General features: G+C 40.3%; 1 protein-coding gene across 5 annotated transcripts in view; it reads left to right on the top strand.

The window, feature by feature from the left end:
* The window catches only part of LOC124607292 (6-phosphofructo-2-kinase/fructose-2,6-bisphosphatase 2), a 373,085-nt gene that overhangs the window by 302,425 nt on the left and 44,533 nt on the right, over positions 1–26,127 (top strand). For all 5 annotated transcript variants that reach the window (XM_047139579.1, XM_047139583.1, XM_047139582.1 and 2 more), the window contains one exon: positions 14,408–14,533. In XM_047139579.1, coding sequence (XP_046995535.1) covers positions 14,408–14,533 — 126 coding nt within the window. The remainder of the gene's footprint in view (positions 1–14,407; positions 14,534–26,127) is intronic.

Genomic DNA, 26,127 nt, shown 5'->3' with positions numbered 1-26,127 from the left:
GTTAGGTTTCAAGATTCCACCGCGAAGCACAACGTGTATCACTCTTTCCCAAGCGGCGTAATTCCACTTGTATGGCATGGGACATGTCTTGATTTGTTTTATCCTCAGTTCTAAACTTTATGATGTTGTTTGGCGACGCATTACACTTTTTAATGAGAGCTTAATCATTTATAATCAAATTCGAAACAGGTTCCACAAGACAGCGCCTGCGAGGGCGGTCAATTGTCAGTCCTGTTTGCCGAAAATTCGAGCTACAGTATGCGTTACCTCCACACATCTATGGAAGTAAAATAATTAATCTGAAAATATACAGGGTGTTACAAAAAGTGAAGGCCAAACTTTCGGAAAAAGGTCCTCACAAGTAGCGCAAGAAAATGTTATGTGGACATAGATACGGACGCGCATTATTTTCACATTGGAGCTCATTTTCTGCTTCTCTTCATAATCACATTAATCATTATAAAAACACACGAACAGAACTTAACAGCATTACAGGAAACGTTTTCTTACTGAAATGTTCAAAATTCTCTCTTGATTAATGTATGAAACGCTTTCCTAAATTAAATTTTCAAAATGCCTTTCTTTAGAAGTATACATGCATCAACCCGCAGTCGCATTGGATCCCTCGTGCTCTGATCCATTCCTGGAGAATAACGTGATCAACAAGGTTTGTCTGTCAACGTTTCGACCGGCATTATTTATGACTGTTGGGGCGCCATATTCTTCCACTGAGGCTCAACGGAGAAACTTACAAATGAGAATACTCGACCGGTTCTGCTAGAACATGTGCCTTACGAGTGCGATAAAACATGTACTTAATGCACGGTAGAGCGGCTCGTCGTTTCGCTTAATGTTCGTAGGCTTCTAAATAACATACTCTGTGATAGATGGATAAGTAGAGGTGGCCAATTCCTTTGTCTTCACCCTATCCGGACCTGAACCCAGCAGGCATTTGGGCAGGTGGGAAATTCGAAAGCTCATTTGTACGGGACCCCGGCACACGATGTACAGAGTTTTCGTGCCCGTATTGTGGGAGGCTATGTAGGCAATTTCCCAGGGATACACCAGCGCATCCAGGGATTCTGTGCGACGGCGAGTTGATGCATGTATCCTTGCAAATGGAGGACATTGTGAATACCTCGTTTCGGAAAGTATTTCGTACTATAACCAAAGGGTATGTTGAATATTTGATGTAAGAAAACGTTTCATATAACGATGGTACGTTCTGTTTCTGTGTGTAGAAAATGAGCTCTAACATGAAAACAAAGCATTTCGGACCCATGTCCATGTCCATATTCTTCCTCTACGTGTGAGTAATGTTTCCTAAAGAGTTTGCCCATACCTATTTGTCACACTCTGCATATGAGTACGTATTGCGCGGTGTTAAACTGTTGCTGGCAGATGGACATGCTGATGGTAGGCCTGCTATCTTTCGAATTGTTGATCCCGGGCAGAAACTTGGAAAACTGCGCCCATATGGGTCAAATTCGATTATTTCCCCGGCACTTACAGTCTGTGAACAATTAAGTTGGCCCGCGCGGTCAGAGGCGCCATGTCACGAGTCGGGTGGCCACTCCCGCCGGAGGTTCGAGTCCTCCCTGGGGCATGGGTGTGTGTGTTGTTCTTAGCATAAGTTAGTTTAAGTAGTGTGTAAGTCTAGGGACCGATGACCTCAGCAGTTTGGTCCCATAGGAATTCACACACATTTGAACTATAAGTTGGCTGATACAAACAAAACCATGACGAGTTAAAATAATCTTACCAATTATAAATGATACAGATGTCTGTAAGTCGAAGTTCTGCAGTATCGAGATGCTACGGTATGTCTGGGAGGACGGACATGTGGGGGTGCAGTTCGGTTTGCTGCGCACAGCTGTCTGGCAGGAGGGGCGTCGAATGCGATAGTCGATTGTCGTCGGCTTCTCATTGTCCATAGTGAAGAAGTATGGAAAATGTATGTATAGCACAGCGTCTACGCGTGCTTGGCACTGGTTTTTTTTTTTAATATGGAACTAATGGGACTACATAAGCCTCAGTTCTTAGTAATGAAATGTAACTGAGATTTATTAAAATATATTAACAGTCAGTCGAATTCCTCCAGACACAAAAAGGTCCGGATTTACTCCTCGTTGATGTATAACACACCCCTCCTCCGTGGACGCTCTCGTATGCCCTCAAAACTAGGACCGGACGTATGACAATCCTAACTGGATTGGCCGTGTGATAAACAATCAGCTAACGACGATTACACTGATACAACAGTTAAAACAATTATGATGCATTGTCATTACCGATTACAACCTTTTGGATTCATTTTCAGTTTCAAATTCAGATATACACTGTAAGACAAATAAAAACGATTCACCACGAAGTAGTTATACGAATGGGATGGAAATCGGCAGACAAGCATATGAATGCAATTTCAGAAAAACTGGATGATTTTTTTCAAGAGAAAGATCTTCACACACTGAAAACGTCATTAACGCGTTGGTCCACCTCTGGCCCACACGCAAGCAGTTATTCTGTTTGGCATTGATTGACACGAGTTATTTGATGTCATCCTGAGGGATATTATACCGAATTCTGTCCAGTTGGCAAGTTAGATCGTCAAAATCTCGAGATGTCTGGAGGGCCCTGTCCAGCTGCTCCAACGTTCTCCACTGGGGAGAGATACGGCGACCTTGCTGGCCAAGGCAAGGTTTGGCAAGCACAACGACAAACAGTAGAAATTCTCGTGTTTACGGGCGGGCGTTATCTTGCTGAAACGAAACCCAGGGCGGCTTGTCATGAAAGGCAACAAAACGGGGCGTAGAATATCGTCGGCGTACCGCTGTGCTGTAAGGTTGCCGCGGACGACAACCAAAGGGATCCTGCCGTGAAAAAAATTGCGCCCCAGACCACCACTCCTGGTTGCCAGGCTCCGGGGCGTCTCTACACAGATCTTCGCAGATCACCGGGGCTCATTTAGAAAACAATACTACTCCAGTCAATGAGATTCCATGCGGAAGATGTGTCTGGAGACATCCAGGACAGCAGTGAGATACGAACCTGGCTGTCGCCCGCCATACCACACGACAGCCGGCCGAAGTGGCCGAGCGGTTCCAGGCGCTACAGTCTGGAACCGCGCGACCGCTACGGTCGCAGGTTCGAATCCTGCCTCGGGCATGGATGTGTGTGATGTCCTTAGGTTAGTTGCGTTTAAGTAGTCCTAAGTTCTACGGGACTGATGACTTCATAAGTTAAGTCTCATAGTGTTCAGAGCCATTTTTTTGAACCACTCGACAACCACATCAATATAAATGATCATCTTCAGAACTATGATGTTTTAAAAGAATCGCCAATGCCAACATAATCATACAAATGATGATGATACCATTTGTGTAACCAAAACAACAACTTGGTGTGTCCATAGTCATATTTCTAATATATTATAATTCTTTTCATTGTCTATAAAGTCATTTGTTTTACAGAAAGCTTTTTCTTTTACCCAAGATTCAACTGCAACTTAAAATTTATTTTCATGCCGTTCCCTAGTAGCTACCATGCTGTATATTGTTGCAAAAAGTTTTGCCAACGCTGAGATATTGTTTTAACTCAATCATATCCAAGGAAAGCCCAGGAATTTTCTGTTTCCTGTTCTATATGAGTGACATCTGATCTGACTTCATACATGTGAGCATTCTCTTTGGCTTTCGTAAGTCCGTTGAGCATTATGAGACGGGTTACTATAACTATATTGCGCTCCGCGATAAGTTAAGTTCTTAAACAAGAAACAGAAATAAAAGAAATGGCACCTATATATTAATAATCACGTGAAGATGACGCATCATAGCATATATAATGCTCTAATGCCTTTTTAAAGATTAAAAATAGTAGAACGGAGCTTCTCTTGCTTATAAAAATACAGGCGCCATGAGAACAAGATCTTGAAAGCGTTTCAAACTTATAACAATAAATAATCAAATGATTAGTGTGTAGCACCGATTTACAAGAGCGTCCATACCTATTGGCAAGCTCCCTGCCTTCCCCCAGTTCTCAGGGAAAGGGAAAAAATATAGTGTATTCAGGAGTTTTTCTTCCAAGAAAACGATTTAAAAATCAGTATTACGCAGATTTTTAATATGATCAGACCTGAAAACTTTTAATGGCTAGTTACAAGTTGGAATTCGACTTCCAAATACTAAAAATACTCCGTACCCCCAAGTCTGAATGTCTGTCTTAGGGCTCCAAAAATATGGAAATAGTCTGTGGAGAGATCGGGACTGCATGGCGGATGTGCAAGGGATTCCTAGCGAAACTTCCCGCAGTGTAGCCGAAACAACCTTCGCAACAGGCGGGCCCTTACACATCATAACAGTACGGATGTCTCCACATGCGATTCACCTATTTTTGGAGGCCTAAAGTAAAGACAAACGTCCCTGACCGTCGATTTGCTTCGGACGAAGAGGTTCACGCCTGAGTACAATCATGGTTCCGTAGGCAACGGCAAACATTTCTCTATGAAGGCATTAAGCGTCTTATCTCACAGTGGGATAAATGTATTAAGTTATGGCGATACTTTTGAAATGATAAACAGTTTACTTACTCCTTTCCAAGTATCTCGTTTTCATTTGACTGTTCTTTATATTTCGTCGTCTTTTCATTTCTATGTTCTCCATTTCCCCTTTCTTGTTCGATGTTAGGCGTTCTGATTCATGGAGTGTTTATGTCGTCAGCAATGAGTACACCGCCTTAGCTTCGCTTTTGAAGAGATCGTCTTCCTGTTGTATCCATTTTCTTGGTGTATGGATTCATCCAATTGGTCTTTATGAAGAAGCAAACTAAGAGAGAGCTAAGAAGATAGAACTAGCGTATAGGTCAGCGCAAAATAGATTTTACAGAAAACTTATCTCCTACAAAGTGGAGATGAAGCATTGTACTAAAATAGTGAAAATGCCGCACTCTGTAGTTCAGAATGCCTGACGTTGAACAACAAGGGGAAATGGAGAGATTAGAGAAGAAAGGGAGCTAATGAAGCAGTCCACGACTGAAGAGTCTAGGGAAGAAACGCGATGAAATGACTCACAGCAAAGACTTGCCTCGACAGCGTTACTGTTACACCATTTCTAACATTCTTCTTTCAGAGTTTCGTAGCACCACCAGATTTGATCCTAGCAAAACCAACGCATTTTCAGTAACACACATTACCAGGGGAAGGGGGGGAGATACTTTATACCTACCCTAAAAAATAGAAGAAAACAATATTTGTTAATTGTTGTGGACTTACATTAAAACGTACATTTTAGAGAGGTACTGATCGGTACGTATGGTCAAGAACCTGAAAATATCTCTTAGCATACTCTTAGCAATAACAGTGCACTTTAAATTACGTGTAATATCTGGGGGACTACTTCCCAACCACAACAAAAAATTTAAAATACAAATTTAGTTTATTTTTGTTGACTTTTACTCATAACAGACTTTTGAAGGCGTATTGATGTGTAAGTAGAATCCTGCACCTGAAAATATAGAATACGGCATTCGTTCTGAAAAGTCACAGCTACTATTAACATTTAAATTTTTGATTGAGTTTAAGTGAAAATTATAAAACATTTATGGAATCTGGTAGAAGTCTTAATTAAAAACAATTAATATTTTTCACAAAATTTTAAAATATGAAGTATTATCCAGATTTCAGTATTTTCGAAAGATAAACGTAAATTACACTCGCCCCCCTCCTTAGTATTGGTTAAAAGCCACTCGTTCAAAAAATATAAAGTAATTACCCGCCTTTGTCATTCCTGATACCGTCTATCATAAAGTCTACGACCCCTTAGCTGCCTGCAGTGTAGGTAGAGCGTAAGTTGTTGACTTCGCTGCCAAACGTTAATCAAATTAAAAGCAAGCGTCAGACAAATTGTCTATCAAATAATGTCATTGAGCAAGCACGGATTTTGCGTGTACTTATCGCCATCTAGTTAATAACCGTTTTAGTTTTTCCACATAACCATATTTGTGAATAACTTGTGCGCAATGGTACGTTGGAAATGGAAATGTCGTGTGGCTAGGGCCTCCCGTCGGGTAGACCGTTCGCCTGGTGCAGGTCTTTCGATTTGACGCCACTTCGGCGACCTGCATGTCGATGGGGATGAAATGATGATGATCAGGACAACACAACACCCTGTCCCTGAGCGGAGAAAATTTCCGACCCAGCCGGGAATCGAACCCGGGCCCTTAGGATTGACAGTCTGTCACGCTGACCACTCAGCTACCGGGGCGGACAATGGTACGTTACATTGCTAAAGCAACGAAAAAAACCGGTCAAAACTTACCGAATTTATATTTACTAGCTATGGCACTTCTAGGAGCCCAACCTTATCTTCAGATTACAGTTTTGCATTGTAGATGATCAACGTGATCCCTATGAACACCACCACATCGTACTGCAGTTTCCCTCAGTTTGCGCTGTGTGTTATCCTAGTGAGCCCCGCATCAGAACTTGTACCCACGCTGTGTTGTGTGTAAATTTTGTGTGTTTTAAAGTTATTATCCAACTTACACCGTCCGTCCATATAGTTCCGAAACTGATGATCTATTCCTGACGTATGAGCGACTTCAACGCAGTAACTACGGTAGCAGCTTGAACCAAAAACCATAAACAACAGATGTGCATTCGACCAATCAGCTGTGAGCGGGCATGACGTTGCTGTGTCACAAATCGCAATGGAGCAACATCTCTAAACCGGGTGTTGAAAACATTTTCCAGAATGAGGACAATTCTTTTCAGAAAAAAATCTGAGACTTGGTGTTGTCAGTACGACAAAATGCAGAAATTCACACGTAGGGCCATCACCGACATAAGCCGACATTCATGGCAATGTGACGCTCGAGTTGAAATAACGGTATCACATCGTTATATGAACGTTTTGTGTGTTGTACTGAAGTGATAGATAACTATTTACAACATCTGAAACATTAAAAGTATCATCTAAACGTTTCTCTATTTTTTTTTATTAATCCAGTCTCGAAACATTTTGGACTAACAGGGTATATTTCGTAACTGCTAGTTAAGAACTTTAAAATTTGGATTGTCCTATATTAACCTAATTACTTCTGTGTTAACTAGCATCCCCCCCTCTCTCCCCCCCTCCCCGTCTCCTTTCCCATCTTATTCGCGCGTCAGCAGACTGGGTTCAGAGCTCCTGATTTGTTCCCTTGTATTGCTGGGTCCATAACTGGCGGCGCCAGTCTGGAACCGCGCGACCGCCACGGACGCAGGTTCGAATCCTGCCTCGGGCATGGATGTGTGTGATGTCCTTAGGTTAGTTAGGTTTAATTAGTTCTAAGTTCTAGGCGACTGATGACCTTAGAAGTTAAGTCGCATAGTGCTCAGAGCCATTTGTACGAAACTGACGTAAACTATGTGCAGACTCGATTTATTTCATTTGACGCTATTTTCACGATCATCTAGACAATCTGCATCTTCCAGCGGTGAATCTGAGGTTTTGAACCTCAATGAACAGCTGGGGAGATCCCCCTTCTTTGTTTATCATCTCTAATTTTAAATTAGTGTGACGTTTTAATACAAAATTTAAAAAAAGCACTCCGTCATCAGATCACGATTGGCCTACCGGGACCATCCGACCGCCGTGTCATCCTCAAGGAGGATCGGATAGGAGGGACGTGGGGGCAGCACACCGCTCTCCCGGTCGTTATGATGGTATTCTTTATCGGAGCCGCTACTATTCGGTCGACTAGCTCCTCAACTGGCATCACGAGGCTGAGTGAACCCCGAAAAATGGCAACAGATCATGGCGGCTGGATGGTCACCCATCCAAGGGCCGGCCACCCCCAACAGCGCTTAATAAACTTCGGTGATCTTACGGGAACCGCTGTATCCACTGCGGCAAGGCCGTTGCCAATAGAAAATTACTACTCTGTAATTGCTATACTTCTACACTAACAATTTACTGCTACGTATTGATACAGGAAAAAAATAAAAAAGTAACGTCAATTGGACGCCAGTATCACTAATTGGTCATCGTTTAACATCCAACACATTGAGACAATTTAACTTTTACTGTATCTATTTGTAACGTATTTGTTATCACACTCACATTAGGGGATGGAAATGTCTTTCTCGTATGTGGAATCGCAAGTTGCATCTCTTCTGGCTGGTTCGAACGCTTCCTTTGTGATGTCTAGATTCTCCTTTGCAAATCGAAACCATGAGGCTGATTAAAATGGAAGGAGATAAGTCCTGGCAAGATGGGATTGTTGCAGCTAACATTTCTCCTCACGTTGCATTGTGATTCAAGTAGCCTCTTCGCTAGTTCTGAGTAATTCGCGTCAACGTTGAGATAGACACTGAGTACTAGTTCAGATTGACAAGGAGAGGGGAGCAAATCGGCCATGGAATTATTGAAAGAAACATACCAGCAAACGTTCGAAGTGATTTTAAAAAAGAGGTAAATCGAAACTTCGGTCTCGTACTAAGGAGTATCGCACAAAAAGAAAACCCTAAGATTAATCGAAACCTCGGTGGTCGTAGTAAGGCCTAGCGCGCACGGGTGATTTTTGTCAGGGTGACAAAGAGTTATTGTCGCGTCATTTCTTAAATTTGGCGTGCGCCCGCGAAAGGTGACAGTCACTGAACTTAACTTGTTTTTAAAATCCACCGTCATTTGTCTATATGGCTTTAGAAGAGAGGGTCATTATTTGAGAATTCATGAGACTTAAAAGAAAATACGATAAAAAGGGTGCTGTGTACACCCCATTTGGAGTGACTGGCTAATAAGTGGAAAGTTTTACACAATGTTTCAAGAACTTCGAAAATATCAAAAGATATTTTGTAATGTAATTGCATAGTGAAGTTAAACGTTGCAGTTTCTGTTGGTAGCGTCGAGCACAGACTACATCAGCATTTCCCCTCACACTTCTCCGCCCTTGTCATTTAGATTTTTGCTCATCATTTTCAGCAATTGTTTTTGAAGAATGCCGATGTGAAGAAATAAAAATTTTGCGTAATTTTTTTTAAGCAAGTGGTGTGCTTTTTCTTCAAATCGGTTATCTTGTTATTCCATTCACACCGCCCACCCCCCCTCCCTCCCTCGCAACCCCATTCATTCGGATTTCAAAACATAGTAGACTCCTTCACACTGAAGGTAAAATTACGTTCTACTACAATTTCTAAAGAACAATTTCAAATACTTAGGAAAAATGGCTAAAAAACATAAAAAAGTCTGGCCTCGATATTGCCATTTCGATACCGATATTTTGTCAACAGCCCTGCTACGCGTATATCCACAGACTGGATAAGTGCAGCGTGGTTTGAGGCGGCCCCTCCCGCCGGAGGTTCGAGTCCTCCCTAGGGCATGGGCGTGTTTTGTCCTTAGCGTAAGTTAGTTTAATTGTAAGTTAGAGTAAGTAGTGTGTAAGTCTAGGGACCGATGACCTCAGCAGTTTGGTCCCTTAGGAATTCACACAAATTTGAACATTTTTTGTTTGTACAAGAGTGACGTCTATCCTCACACTGGACAAGAGCGACAAAACAGTCACGGTGCCAAGTCATCCCTGCGAGTTAGACCTAAGTGACAATTGAAACAGGACATTGTGTAACTTAGCTAGGTGGCGCAGTGGATGATACAGTGGAACAATGAGTTTGAATCCAAGCGCAACCATACACATTTGTGATATTTAGCATGGTTAAATTGAGGAAAACGCTGCCTCCGTGTTATGGATAAAACTTTTTCAAACGTCTAGACTGTTACAGTTTTTTTACAAGGGTACCGATTTCAACCGCTTTATGTGGTCACCAGCTTGAAAAGTTATGATTAGAAAACTGTGACGAATTATTGTGGTTTACAGAGAGGAAATACTGTGCAAGCTTTTCGTCAAAAGAAGCATCGTACCAGTTCGCATTAACGCGTACGAACAGGACCCCCTAATCTGAAAGTACGAGGGATAGCAATAAAGTTTTATTTATTGGCTAAGTTACATAATATATTATTTATTTATTTGCTATATTTGCCTGTACTCCTCGTACACACTGAAATCTCCCCGTTACATCTAGAGGAGCCGAAACAAAATAGCGCAGCCCACTGATTAAAAGTGGAGTATGGCGTGGTAATAACCATGGGTCACACAAGTGATGAGACCCTGGTGCTCAAAGACCGCATTATCACAACCGAGATGATAGTGGGAAAAGCGAGAAATAAGTCATGGATCAGTTTTCGAGATCTTGTACTCTATTTTGAACATGACAAAGATCGTCTGCCAGGTTCCACGACTGCTCTCGTCCATTGAAAAAGCCCGTGGTACTGAGGCAGCACAGGAAATGCTACAGATGGCTTCTTTGTCCGCTTAATCACCATGGCCGAGTGCTGGGTATATCAGTATGACTCCGAGATAAAGGAACAGAGCAAGTGGATTCGCCACCGCGGTAAAAGGGCCGTCGTCTGGAATTGTGGCGCTGGTTTTTTTAAATGATGGTGTGGTGCTAACAGATAATGTACAGGAGTCGGTCCAGGAGGCGTGCTCGGATAGCTAAAGTGTTTAAGGCGACTACTCGCGTAAAACTGGAAATCCAGGTTCGAGTCCGTCCAGCACAAATCTCATATGTGGCCAATATGTGTAGCTGAAGCTACTCATATTAAAAATTGCGAATACATTTTTTGTGTGCATGCTTGAAGAACACTGCATAGTGCACCGTAAACCAAGGACGTTGCAAAATAGTGTCATGATGAGGTTAGGAGAAGATCCTAAGATGAAGCGTCTCAGGAGGTTGTCAGAGGTGGTGTTTTTGCTTCACGACAATGCCCCCCCCCCCCCCCCCCACCTGCTGCGCAGCACACAGTTAAGACATGGTAATGCTTTTGGGGTCATGTATCGTACGTGAAAAATTTTTACATTCAGTGACTTGTTGCTCTTTACCATTGCATTATGAACGTATCAGGAAACAATTCCCTTCAGTGACCTGTAGATATCTCTTAGTTCTTTGAAGCATAATTCACACAACAGCACGAATATCGGCTACTCGATAGCCAGTTTGAAACAATTTGGTTGGAGACAAAGTGGCCGCTATTACGGTCCATTCTCGCCTCATTGCCACAGAGAAAGCAATATTTTGTATAGAAAAATATACTGCTTTATTCCCCTATTGTGAGAATTTTTCAAGGACTATGAATTCTGTAAAAGAGGAAATGCACAGTTGCCAGAAACTGAATTTGAGACGTGGTGTGGATATAGGTGGTGAATTTTAGAAACATGAACGGTGATAAAATCCAGTCAGTGAAATGGAACACATGTTCATTTAATAATCTTAGAATACTGGTATCCTGATTTTATGTAATAAATCAGTTTGGCGAGTTTAAAATCGCAGGGCAGTGCCTCTTTCCGATATAATATATGGTTTTCTAAGGTTTCTCTCTGTTTCCTTACCTCTGTGACATTGTCTCACTTAAAGATACAAAATTACCTGTGTCATGTCCAGTTTTGTGTAGGAAAAATGTGATACACTCCCCCGAACTAAGTAGTGGTATTTGAAGATAAAATAATGGAAATAAGAAGCTGTTGTTGAGATCTTTTATGCTGTGACAAAGTGATTCATATCTGCTTTAATGGGCAGTAGATTGATAAGAAAACACAGGCAGAATTTGGTTTTACTTTGTTTTGTATTCCCAAACTATCAGTTAAAAACTCGTACATTTTTCACCAACTGTTCTGCAGTCTTCCTTTAAAGCATGTATTGTGCTGCAATATGATTTATTATCTGTTAGTTACTTCTTCCATTCATGTCTTGAATGAACTTGTTAGTTTATTTGTAAGGAAGGAAGGAAGGAAGGAAGATCCCACCATCATTGAGGTAATTAAAGACTGAGTTTGCAAGTATACATTTTTATTTTTGAGCTGCAAAGACAGAGTTGTAAAATATGTTCACATTTGGAATTGGTACTTGGAATTCAGCAAATGGACGGATGGATGTGATCAGTCTCATCTTACTTTTTGCGTTATATTTATTCATACTATCAGTTTTTGTAAATGTTTCAGAAGTGTGAAACATTGTACAAATTTTTTGTGGATATTCCTTTCTGATTGTGATACAGAGTGTGACAGAAATCACTCTGTGAAGCATTGCAAGCCATTTATGCTTACTGTTACATGACTGATAAGATTGCTTTATCTTTTATGTCTGAATGACATGTCTGACTGCTGATAGCCTTGGTTATGATTGTGCAGTCAAGTGATTTGCTATATCTGTTGGTTTCCTTAAAAATCTTAAAATCATGTATCACCACAATTGAGAGAGTTTACTTGCAAATTAGTCATAGGTCTCCTACACAAGCCCTCTCATGACAGTAATCTTTTTCCCTTTGAAATTAAATCCTGTTCTAAAGATATGCTAAATATATTGCTCATTTATACATGTTTTAAAGTCTTGCTTCTAATACTATTAATGATTGGGAGACCAGATATCAAATCAATAGTGCCATAAAATGATGCCCAACACTAAGGGTGAAGAAACAGTATACTGATGTGGCCAATGTTTGAGAACGTATCACAAGCCGAAGGAGTTTTAAAATAAACACTTGAATCTTTCAAAAGCAACAATCACAGATTTCAATTAAGTAATCCTTTCTCAAGCTCACATGTTCACTGTGCTGCCTGTTTTGTAGGCAGTGTAGAGACTTGTCATGTGTGGCTGGGTGCTTGCTAACAACATTGCCACATCACCGTAATCTGTGACTCACAAAGTTATTTTATTTGAGCTATAGTGTGATGCCAATAGAGACACCTTCCTGTATCTTTTCTCCCTCTTTAATATGTATACTTTACACTGCTTGAAACTTTTACTCAACTGTGTTATATAGCAACTATGACTGTAACAAATCATCAGTCATACATTTCTGGTAGTTGTTGCACCTCTCAATAGACGTTATGTTAGCCTTTTTAACACTCCATTTTCCGTATGTTTGTATTACATTATCGCTGGTATCCTCAGAGACAGAGTATGCTTTCTGTACTCAGTATTTCTTCTGATTAGTGGTTAGCCTGGCATTTAAACTATTTGATAACACACATATCTCAATACAACTGTGCAAGTTTTCTTCTTTGGTATTTCTCTCTCAGAACAGCCATCAACTGAATTTACTCCTCTTATATCTGTCTGATATGCTTCCTTTTTAATCTTCTGGTAACATTGTCCATTTGTTGTCTTGCAGCATTCCAAGCCTTCATCTTCCTCTCCCTCTATTCCCTGCTGTCTTTCCTGTGATGGTTCTTTGGAGGAGGCAGTTTCCTCATTCTGAATGACCCAGCCATGGTGTGTTCCTCATTCTGATCATTCCCTTTAGACACATCTTTGCTGTTTTTATGTATATTTTCATTTCTCATTCTATCCATCCACATAACTTAAAGCATTTTTCTCCACAACCCCATTTCATAACTATCAAAGTATTTTTCTTCTTTCATTTTGTTTGTCCCCAGTTCGCTGCCATCTAATACACGTCAGATATATTACTTTGTTTATGTCTTTCATAGCTCTACCTAAATTCTTTCTGCTACCAACAGACCTTTCTCCTCTCCATAATCTTGTTTATCCGTATATATTGTGCTTCTTATTTCTTCCATGCAAGTTCCACTTCCCACCACTATACTTCCTGAATACCTAAAAGGTTTCACTTGTTATAAGTATTCTCATCCCAATTTTTTTTTTTTCCTTTTTTTTCCCCAGATCTTTCATGTTTACCGACACTTACCATTTTGGTTTTTCCTACATTTATCTCCATTCTGTAATGTTAGCCACAATACATCATAAATTGTATGTCTTCCTCTGACTTTACTAAGACTGTATTATTATCTACATGTTCAGTTATCTTTATCTTTTCTTCTTCTACTATTATACTTTGTTCAGTGGTGTGAAAATGTTGCTTGCAAACATCTTTTAAGTAGAAAGAGAAGGCTGTCGGTACTGGATTATTTTCAATTTTCAAGAGTTAAATTTTGTAAAATTCTAAATGTACTTCCCATCAATTCTCTAGAATTCATATTATTTATAGTATGATAATCTATAGCTTAAATATATCTGGTTTTTCCTCCCAACTCCATAGAAAGCTTCCTCTGCCCTTTTTTGTTAATACAGCATAGATTAAAGGGTGATGGTACTATGTAATATTTTCTGAGAAGTTTACAAATTATTATTTTAATTATTTATGTGTTAAAGATGTTATCCTGTTTTGTTGACTGAGAATCAAGATTACATTAAAAATATTTGCAAACTGGAGGGGAATAACTTTTCAGCACCACTCGGACATCTCAAAGGACTTGCTTCAATGCTTCTTGCTACTTATATTCTTGGCACTTAGTGCCATGACAAACCCAGAGAGATAGTTCAAGGCTTAATGCCTGTGGGTGTTTTCTTTTGTTTTAGGAGAGCGTGCCAACTATGTCAACAGTCCTCATGTCATTGCTATGGTTGGGCTGCCTGCCAGAGGCAAAACATACATCTCCAAAAAGCTTTCACGATACCTGAACTGGATTGGCATCAACACGAAAGGTAAGTTGAAGGAATAAGTTAACTGAAAGAACTTGAAACTTATTTATTTTTCCTGTCAGTGATTATTTGATTTTATTTGTAGAAAATTTCATTGCTGTAATGACAATGTCTGCTGAAAATAATGTGTTATTGGTGACACCCATTTAATGTGTGTTGATCACTCTGTCTCGTCACTGAGAAACCTCTTAGAGCTAACTACAAGAGACAGGTTTCATACTGAGGTTTAGCAAAAGTAAAAACTGGCTAGTGAGCAAATAACTATTCTGGATATTGTAACATAATTTATATGATTCATTTATCCACAGTAAAACATAAGGTTTGCAAGGTATGCACATTATGTCCTTTGTCATTGCTAGTACTATTCTTTTCCCAAAAAGCAGTTAAAATACCTCCCCTTGTCCACCTGCCACCTGCCAGAAAATGTACAAATATTTGAATCTGATCTAATGGAGAATGTTCTGCCAAACAATACCAACTGTTTCAAGATATCTTTGCAAGATATTCTAGAATTAGCATGTGATAGAATTATTACAACACCCTTCTGAAAATGATATTGCTGTCAGTATAAGTTCCTCAAAAAATTGTTCAATAACTCATTAGTGAATAGAAATATGCAGAATAGTTTTTTCACTTTTAAATCACCTATAATAGGTTAGAAAATTTAAATAGGGAAATGGATAGGTCAAAGTTAGAGTGGGAATTAGTGACATTCAGTGGCTGGCGGGATAGGACTTCCATGCGGGTGAATCCAGGATTACTAATACAAAATCAAATTGGGTAATTCAGGAGTAGGTATAATAATGAAAAAGAAAATAGGCAAGCTGGTAAGCTACTATGAACACAGAATGAGATTTTCACTCTGCAACAGAGTGTGCGCTGATATGAAACTTCCTGGCAGATTAAAACTGTGTGCCCGACCGAGACTCGAATTCGGGACCTTTGCCTTTCGCGGGCAAGTGCTCTACCAACTGAGCTACGGAAGCACGACTCACGCCCAGTACTCACAGCTTTACTTCTGCCAGTACCTCGTCTCCTACCTTCCAAACTTTTCAGAAGCTCTCCTGCGAACCTTGCAGAACTAGCACTCCTGAAAGAAAGGATATTGCAGAGACATGGCGTAGCCACAGCCTAGGGGATGTTTCCAGAATGAGATTTTCACTCTGCAGCGGAGTTTGCGCTGATATGAAACTTCCTGGCAGATTAAAACTGTGTGCCCGACCGAGACTCGAACTCAGGACCTTTGCCTTTCGCGGGCAACTGCTCTACCAACTGAGCTACCGAAGCACGACTCACGCCCGGTACTCAAAGCTTTACTTCTGCCAGTACCTCGTCTCCTACCTTCCAAACTTTACAGAAGCTCTCCTGCGAACCTTGCAGAACTAGCACTCCTGAAAGAAAGGATATTGCGGAGACATGGCTTAGCCACAGCCTAGGGGATGTTTCCAGCAGAAGTAAAGCTGTGAGTACCGGGCGTGAGTCGTGCTTCGGTAGCTCAGTTGGTAGAGCACTTGCCCGCGAAAGGCAAAGGTCCCGAGTTCGAGTCTTGGTCGGGCACACAGTTTTAATCTGCCAGGAAGTTTCATATCAGCGCACACTCCGCTGCAGAGTGAAAATCTCATTCTGGAAACATCCCCTAGGCTGTGGCTAAGCCATGTCTCCGCAATATCCTTTCTTTCAGGAGTGCTAGTTCTGCAAGGTTCGCAGGAGAGCTTCTGTAAAATTTGGAAGGTAGGAGACGAGGTACTGGCAGAAGTAAAGCTGTGAGTACCGGGTGTGAGTCGTGCTTCGGTAGCTCAGTTGGTAGAGCACTTGCCCGCAAAAGGCAAAGGTCCCGAGTTCAAGTCTCGGTCGGGCACACAGTTTTAATCTGCCAGGAAGTTTCATACTATGAACACAGTTGTACAAATTTATATGCCAACTAGCTCCGCATATGATGAAGAGATTGAAGAAATATATAATGAGATCAGTGGCGGCACATGAGTATATATTATGGGTTCACAAATTTTTTGATTCAGATAAATTTGGGAGTGTGAAATTAATAACATCTGCTGTACAACAGGTACGCTTATCAACAAGTTTATACAACTACAGCCACTGCCAATAATAATATGCATAACTTATCTGACAAAAGAAAGAACTGTTTTGTGGAATTTTATTGTTTTGTTCAAGAAGAATATAATAATTCCAGTCCCAAAGAAAGCAGGTGTTGACAGATATAAAAATTACCAAACTATCAGTTTAATAAGTCATGGCTGCAAAATACTAACACGGATTCTTTACAGACGAATGGAAAAACTGGTAGAAGCTGACCTCGGGGAGATCAGTTTGGATTCCGTAGAAATGTTGGAACACGTGAGGCAATACTGACCGTATGACTTATCTTCAGAAAATAGATTAAGGAAAGGCAAACCTACGTTTCTAGCATTTGTAGACTTAGAGAAAGCTTTTGACAATGTTGACTGGAATACTCTCTTTCAAATTCTGAAGGTGGTAGGGGTAAAATACAGGGAGCAAAAGGCTATTTACAATTTGTACAGAAACCAGAAAGGCAGTTATAAGAGTCGAGGGACATGAAAGGGAAGCAGTGGTTGGGAAGGGAGTGAGACAGGGTTGTAGCCTATCCCCGATGTTATTCAATATGTATATTAAGCAAGTAGTAAAGGAAACAAAAGAAAAAATTGGAGTAGGAATTAAAATCCATGGAAAAGAAATAAAAACTTTGAGGTTCGCCAATGACATTGTAATTCTGTCAGAAACAGCAAAGGACCTGAAAGAGCAGCTGAATTGAATGGACAGTGTCTTGAAAAGAGGATATAAGATGAATGTCGACAAAAGCAAAACGAGGATAAGGAATGTAGTCGAATTAAATCGGGCGATGCTGAGAGTATTAGATTAGGAAATGAGATGCTTAAAGTAGTAAATGAGTTTTGCTATTTGGGGAGCAAAATAACTGATGATGGTTGAAGTAGAGAGGATATAAAATGTAAACTGGAATTGGCAAGGAAAGCGTTTCTGAAGAAGAGAAATTTGTTAACATCGAGTATAGATTTAAGTGTGAGGAAGTTGTTTCTGAAAGTATTTGTATCGAGTGGACGATAAATAGATTGGACGAGATGAGAGTAGAAGCTTTTGAAATATGGTGCTACAGAAGAATGCAGAAGATTAGATGGGTAGATCACATAACTAATGAGGAGGTATTGAATAGAATTGGGGAGAAGAGAAATTTGTGGCACAACTTTACTAGATGAAGGGATCGGTTGGTAGGGCATATTCTGAGGCATCAAAGGATCACCAATTTAGTATTGGAAGCCAGTGCGGAGGGTAAAAATCGTAGAGGGAGACCAAGAGATGAATATGCTAAACAGATTCGGATGGATGTAGGTTGCAGCAGGTACGGGGAGATGAAGAAGCTTGCAAAGGACAGAGTAGCATGGAGAGCTGCATCAAACCAATCTCTGGACTGTAGACCCCAACAACAACTACACATAATGAAGTACAGTTTAGGGAATAACAAAATAATGTGTAAGCTTTTGCAACTCTCCGTGTCACATTTTTGTGTTAAGTGGGAGTTTTTGTGCAGTTCCATTTTTTTCGGACAAATGTACAAGATCCCTAACAGATTTATTAGTTCACTAATTTACTTCTGCTGCACCTACACAACAACTTGTGCTAGCTGTACGCTTCCTTTGTTAAATGTTCGGTTGTAGTCACGCTTATTTGCTTTCGTCACTGTCTCAATCAAAGGATCTGTTCTCAGAACCCTACTTCCTTTGCGTCTGTTTTCCTGGTAAGGAACTTCCTGGCAGATTAAAACTGTGTGCCGGACCGAGACTCGAACTCGGGACCTTTGCCTTTTGCGGCAAGTGCTCTACCTGCTCTTCCTGGTAATTTAATTTCTGTTCCCAGAATGAGATTTTCACTCTGCAGCAGAATGTGCGCTGACATGAAAAAACATCCTGGCAGGTTAAAGTTGTGTGCCGGACCAAGACTCAAACTCGAGACCTTTGCTTTTCACTACCTCAGCTGAGGTACTCAAGCACGACTCATGATGCGTCCTCACAGCGCTATTTTTGTATTAGCATTTGAAATAGATTCAACATAATTCATGTTTACACTTCACACGAAAGCCAAGTCCTGCACAGTATCCAACCAACTCCAAACACAAACTGCCATTTGTGGAAATGATTAAAATCTAGCACTAATGTCTGGCAACATGGTCACTTGACTAGAATACAGTTGAGGCTCTGAGGCTCTGTAAGAGTCTAAACCACACTGCCGTCGATCCCACATTTAAGTGAGTATCAGAGAAACCAGTGATACAGTTTTTTGTGAATTTTCATTTATACAATGTGGGCCTAAGGCACAGACAAACCTGACTTACCATAAGATCTACAGATATCAGAAGCATGAATAAATACTACAATCTCACAATTGACGGTGATGTGCTTTAGACCCTTAAGATTCTCACCTCCAGTTGATTACCGTGTGATGAAATTCATTAACCCACAAAATAGGTTTACTGTCAGTACAACTTTAACACATACTAATGTCGAATCTAATTTTAGTATATAGTGAGTGAATTAGCATATCTGAGGAATGTGCTGTTACCTAGCAGGATTTATGCCGAGCGAATGGGGATAAAAGTCTGCCACATTGTGGCACAGCACAGACATAAACTTCTAGTTGAGTGGCAAGGGCTAGCTGTCCACATCGTGAGCCGTGCATATTGTTTATCAAATCTGTATGTATTTGATCCATACAGCAATTACGTCATGCAAGTTGCAGGTGCGTGAAAACTCCTAAAATGTGCACAACTGAAGGTGTGCTCACGACCCTGATGCCAAGTTTAATGGAGTCTAGAGGAGCAGTAGCATGGTAGATTTAAGTGCAGCATCTATGTTACGTTAACAGCATTCAAAGAAAAGTAACCAATAAATCCACAAGGTGTTGAAAGTTAGGGTGTTCACATGCTCTTGTGTTCTTACACAGCAACCACCACTGGATGAGATAACAGAAATTATTCAGATAGTTAAGGGTGGTGAAAATTTAATTCTGATGAGGGACTTAAATTTGTTAGTAGAAAAGAAAGAGAAGGTAAAATTGTAGGTGAATATGGACTGTGGGAAAGAGGAAGCTGCCTGGTAGAATTTTGCATAGAGTATAATTTAATCATGGCAAACAGGTTTAAGAATCTTGAAAAGAGGTTATGCATGTGAAAGAAACCTGGAGACTCTGGAAGGTTTCCGATTGACTGTATAATGTTAAGACAAAGATTTCAGAACCAGATTTATATTGTAAGACATTTCCACAGGAAGATGTGGAGTCTGACCACAATTTATTGGTTATGAACTGTAGATTAAAACCGAAGGTAGGAAATTAAGGGGTTGGGACCTGGGTAAGTTGAAAGAACCAGAGGTTGGTGAGAGTTTCAGAGGGAGCATTAGGCAATGATTGACTAGGACAGAAGAAAGGTATACAGTAAAAGATGAATGGGGAGGTCTGAGAGATGAAATAGTGAAGACAACAGAGTATCAAATGGGTAAGAAGACAAGACCTAGTAGCAATTTGTGGATAACACAGAATATGTTGAATTTAAATGATGAAAGAAGAAAATATAATAATGCGGCAAATGAAGCAGCTGAAAGAGAATGCAAATGTCTAAAAAGTGAGGTAGACAGGAAGTGCAAAATGGCTAAGCAGGAATGGTTAAAGGACAAATGTAAGGATTTAGAAGCATATACCACTGAGGAAAGATAGATACTATTTTCAGTAAAATTAAAGAGTCCTTTGGAGAAAAGAAAAGTAGCTGTATGAATATGAAGAGCTCAGATGGAGAACCAGTCCCAAGCAAAGAAGAGGAAACTGAAAGATGGAAGGAGTATACAGAGAGCCTATGCAAGGGAGATGAACTTGAGGGCAATATCAAACAATGGAAACTCAGGTGAAACATGGGTAATAAACAGTTTAGACAAGAAGAAAATAGAAGCTTTTGCAATGTGGTGCTGTAGAAGAAAGCTGAAGGTTAGATGGATAAATCGTGTAACTAATGAGGAGGTATGGAATAGATCTGGGAAGAAAAGAAATTTGTGACACAACCTGAATAGAAGAGGGAATTGATTGGTAGGACACATTATGAAACATCAGGGATTCACCAATTTAGTATTGAAGGGTAGTGTGTGTGTGTGGGGGGGGGGGGGGGGGTAAAAATTGTAGAGGGATGCCAAGGAAGTTGATTCAGATGGATTTAGGTTGCAGTAGTTATTCGGAGATGAAGAAGCGTTTTGGCACTGGCACATGCATACCAACCGGGACCAGCCAATTCTTGTCATCCTGTGCCAGTGGTGTCATTTGGATGGGACAATGGGACATGGAGAGGATAAGATGCTTGATTAAATATAGATAGTGAGTTTTTCAATTAAAGTTATGATCTATCTGTAGTCTCAAAAACTCAATGCTTACTACATTTCATATTTCACTGTTGTATGCTGATTCTTGTCAAAAGTCATAAAAGGACACATTCTTGGTTGTTTTGAGATTCGTGTTCTGTGATGACTGAAAAGATACCATGAAAACTGACTAAAGTGAAGCCATGGTCTTGGGCACTGGGATGACTCACTTTCATATTACATGTACTCAGTTCCTGAATGCAAATAGCATTCTTTTTATGTCCATATATTGTTGGTCTGCAAAGTTTAGCGTTACGAGATGTATCAAGCACTTCCACTCTTTCCGACTCCCAGGAAATGTACAGTTGCAGTGGTATTTGGATCTGTTCTAATGGAGAATCTTCAAGCAAATTCACTACTAATTTCAGCAGTGGCTTTATTATCCCAAACGGTGTTGACTACATTATCCCATTTGTTTGAGGAACTTTGCTTTTATAATCTAAAGGATGGCTGCCCCCAAATTTGACTTTAAGAGCTTTCCTAATGACATGTTCAGTATGTATGTTGTACAGTTGAAGGGGGGGGAGAGGGGAGGATAGAGCCTAACACTCCGTTATAACTTTTGATGCAGTGAAGAAATCAGGTGTGTCATTACTTACATCACAGCTGTGAGGTCATTATTGTATAGACCTCTGATCACTGCTGGCAATTGTGGTAGGACTCCAAAGTCTTCAAAGGCATTCCTATAGACAAGGAAGCAGACGAAGATAGGAACACACAACTCTCATGATTTCTTCATTATTTGTCATACATTGAGAATCTCCTCATTTCCTTTTCCTTCAAAAAAACCCGCTAGCTCTGCGGGTATTTGAGGCCAAATGTGTGGCTTCAAATGCTGGTTTACGGAGTAGAGCAAAATTGTGCTTTTGTGGGATATGAGAACAGTACTTCAGCAGATGGAGCAGTTTCTGTCCCTTTATTGTGTTGGGGGATGAAGAGAGACTTCACCAATCTTTCCCAACTCCCCTTCGTCTTTCACACATTGAATGCAGCATGTCAACACCTTTATGCCCCATCTTGCTGATCAGCTCATCAGATATGCTGTCTAGAGCAGGGAATTTAAAGCTCTTCACATGTTGAATTGTGATGTCTATTTTGCTGCGTAAAATTGTAGATTCCAGTGAAAGTAGTTCAACTCCTGGACTTTCTGTACTGTTGTTAAATCCAAAATACAACTTCTCGTAGCACTGTTTCCACCTCGCAACATCATCTTACACTGAGTGAGGTGGCACAGTGGTTAGCACACTGGTTTCGCATTCGGGAGGGTGACGGTTCAAACCTGAGTCCGCCCATCCTGATTTAGGTTTTATGTGATTTCCCTAAATCTCTTCAGGCAAATGCAGATGGTTCCTTTGAAAGGGTATGGCTGACTTCCTTCTGCATCCTTCCCTAATTCAGTGGGACCGATGACCTCATTGCTTGCCCCTCCCCACCACCAGTCAGGTTGCGACATTGGTCACAGAAGGAAGTCCCTTCATTACAAATAACTATCCTAGACTGAGTATAAAATATTCATGAGAGAGTAGCTTCTTGGCACTGTAAGTTCCTTCCCAGACAGACAGACAGACAAATTATTGGTTGTTAGTAGATTGAAACTGTCATGTGACGCACAAGATTTGTGATGATTTAGTGCACACACAGACATTGACTCAGAAATTTATGCAGAATCTTAGCGTGTGTACAGAACCATATCTGCAACCTGCTGGGGGCTTGGAAATAATTTGTTGGGCTCCTACCTGAGACGTCGTCTCCCTTTTGTTCTTTGTACGGGTAGCGTGGGTCAGTGCAGTCAGCATCTTCTCTCTCTCCTATAGGGTTGCCATTCTCTTCGTCTATCACCCATGTACGAGGATTAAATTTACTGGTGATGTTGTTGAGTTTCTTGAAAAAATCAAGTACTTGACTGTGAATATGATGATGATCTGTCTTATCAGTCTTATCACAGATACAGTTAATGAAGTGTAATTGGTTCTTTCTGCAATTCCATTGCATTTCTCAGGAAAGATTCTTACATTCATCTTGATCTAGGATGGTGTAGATACTAGTTTTCTTCAGTGCTCTTCTTTCTTCAACAGGTTGTAGTGTGGAGTGTGATATTATAGTGCATGTAAAATAATGTGGCCATTACCTGCGTAGACCTCACAGTAGGGAATGGACAACATTAGTGGTATGGGCTGAGTTGTGGGTAATGTCTACCAAGAGTTAGGGGAGATGTAGCTATAGAGATTCAGAGTCAATAGTTTCTCATTCAGACAAGAAATAGTCACAAAAACAAAAGATCAACTGAAGCAAAGCAAATCCAACCACCCACTACCAGAAGAAAATTTCATGAAACAAGAAAATGGGTAAAAGTGAAGCAAGGTGGACAACATCATGTACAGTGATACTGACAGTGTAAAATAAGGAATAAGTGTTATGGAAATTTTGTGTGCTTTCCCTGGCAGCCAGTTAGTGTCAGTATTACCTCAATATATTTTCTTCCCCTTCTTCTGCATCTTCCCTGATTAGTGAAGTATAGCAAAGTAGTTGTAGCTATATTTTCCCCATTATTACCTTTATTGTGCAGTTGGAATAGCTAGTGGTCCTGCAGTGCTCTCAGGCCCACTTTTTAATGATCTTTTTGCTTCGCCATGTGCTTCTTCCAACATAATTTGGTTCAAATGGCTCTGAGCACTATGGGACTTAACATCTATGGTCATCAGTCCCCTAGAACTTAGAACTACTTAAACCTAACTAACCTAAGGACACCACACACATCCATGCCCGAGGCAGGATTCAAACCTGTGACCGTAGCAGTCGCGCTGTTCCGGACTGAGCGCCTAGAACCGCGAGACCACCGCAGCCGGCTCCAACATAATTTAATGGATTTTATACACACACCTGTGTTTATGAAGAACTTTCCCTGCGCCTTTGGAGTGTGAAGACTGCAGTGCCACGCTATATTGGTAGGAGGTAGCAGTGAGAATAATCTATGCTGCAGGTGGGCAGGTGACAGTCAACTGAGACAGTGGCCCCTTAGAGCAATGCAGTGGAATTGTCCTGTGCTGAAGACCAAAACTTCTGTTTCTGCACGGGGAACAAGTCATTTCGCAAAATGTGTCTTAATTTTGCTTGTTTCAAATATTTTCCACCAATCACCTTTTAATTTCTCAACTGAAATGTATCTCTCTTAAATTGGCTTCTTAGTGTTGTGTATGCCTTTTCTTCAGTGAAGGCATTTGTCATTTCACTCATAAAGTTGAGAAGACAAAACTGTGTTTCCAGATAATTGAAATTTAATGTTTATGGTGTGACATCTTGGCAAGAACATAAACTCACTAGTGTAGAAGATGTGAATAAGACATTGTGCTGAAATTGTGAAGAGCTCATAGTAAACCAGAATTTGTTTTGCGAAATCAATCAGCAAAATACTAAATAATCAAGAACAGATGCCAACATGAGTAACTTAGAAGCACATATATCAGTTAGGTTCCTTTCAGAGTAAGCTGATACAGTATCTCCGTACTTAGCAATTGTATATAATTGAATGTTCGACAGAAGATCCATGCGTGAAGACTGGAAAGTTGTGCAGGTCACACCAATGCTCAAGAAAGAAAATAGGAGTAATCCACTGAATTACAGACCCATAACACTAACATTGATTTGCAGGAGGAATCCAGAACATATACTGTGTTCAAATGTTATGAATTACCTTGAAGAAAACAATGTATGACAAATAGTCAGCACATATTCAGAAAATATCATTCTTGTCAAACAGACATAGCCTTCTTTTCACACAAAGTAATGACTGCTATCAACAGGGGATCTCAAAATAGATTCCATATTTTCGGAAGGTTTTTGACACTGTTCCTCACAAGAAACTTCTAATCAAACCATGTGCCTATGGAGTATCATCTCAGTTGTGTGACTGAATTCATGATGTCTTGTCAGAAAAGTCGCATTCGTAGTAGCTGACAGAAAGTCATTGAGCAAAAGAGTAGTGAGATCTCGTGTTCCCCAAGAACGTGTTATAAGCCCTCTGCTGTTTCTAATCTATATAAACAGTTTGAGGCACACTGAGCAGCCCTCAAAGATTGATTGCAGTTGATGGTGTCATTTACCATCTTATAAAGTCATCAGATGATCAAAACCACTTGCAAAATGATTTAGACAAGATATCTGTGTGGTGCAAAGAGTTGTAATTAACTCTAAATAATAAAAAATATGAAGTCATCCACATGAGTAGTGAAGAGAATCAGCCAAATTTCAATTACACGATAAATCACACAAACCTAAGAAGCTGTGAATTCAACTTAAGACTTAGGGATTACATTTACAAATAACTTAAACTGGAGTGATCACATAGATAATTTGTGAAGACAGATAACCAAGACTGTGATATATTGGCAGAACAATTAAAAGATGCAACAGGTCTTCTAAGGAGACTGCTTACACTACACTTGTCCATCTGGAGTATTGCTGCACCGTATTGGATTGGCATCTGGTAGGACTGATGGAGGACATCGAAAAGTCTATTTGGGCTGTAGGGATGGTACTGCTGATTTTTTGCCATCTTCTGTGGAATGCTTTATCGACTGGAAGATCTCCCCCAAATGCAGGTATAATAGTTACCAGAGGTAGTTTTGAAGATCTTGCATAAAAATGTCCAGTGGCAATACTCCAATGGATACTGCATCTGTACCGCAGCAATGCACAGCCCTATGTTAGTGACCATGTTAAGAAATCCTGTATTTTTCTAGTAATAACAGTGGATTTGATCTGTATCCCACACACACCTCTGTTCCACAAACACCGCCATTTGTGTCCACATGCCTTGTTTTGTCCCTCTTATCCTAAATGGAACTTCTACTGTATGTATTTTCATCATAAGAGAATATTTTGAAGAAATTGGAGGCCTTGTTGAATGTAGGAAATGGAATCCCTAAATCTTTCAGGACTGATACATGCATTGGGTCAAGGGGATATCTCTCAAGGAAACAACTTTAAAAACTATCTTTGTCAATCAACTCTAAATTGTTTATTCAGTAAATATCTCTTCAGTGAGTGGTCCTCCATCTTCTACAAAATGAGCAGTAATTTCAACTATAATTCCCATAACAGTATCACACAGGGGAGATAAATTTGCTTTTGTCTTTTGTTAGACATTAG

Source organism: Schistocerca americana, chromosome 3 (assembly GCF_021461395.2).
Source record: "Schistocerca americana isolate TAMUIC-IGC-003095 chromosome 3, iqSchAmer2.1, whole genome shotgun sequence".
NCBI lineage: Eukaryota > Metazoa > Arthropoda > Insecta > Orthoptera > Acrididae > Schistocerca > Schistocerca americana.
Note: the sequence above shows the minus strand (reverse complement) of the source record. Positions and strands in the feature narration are given on the sequence as shown.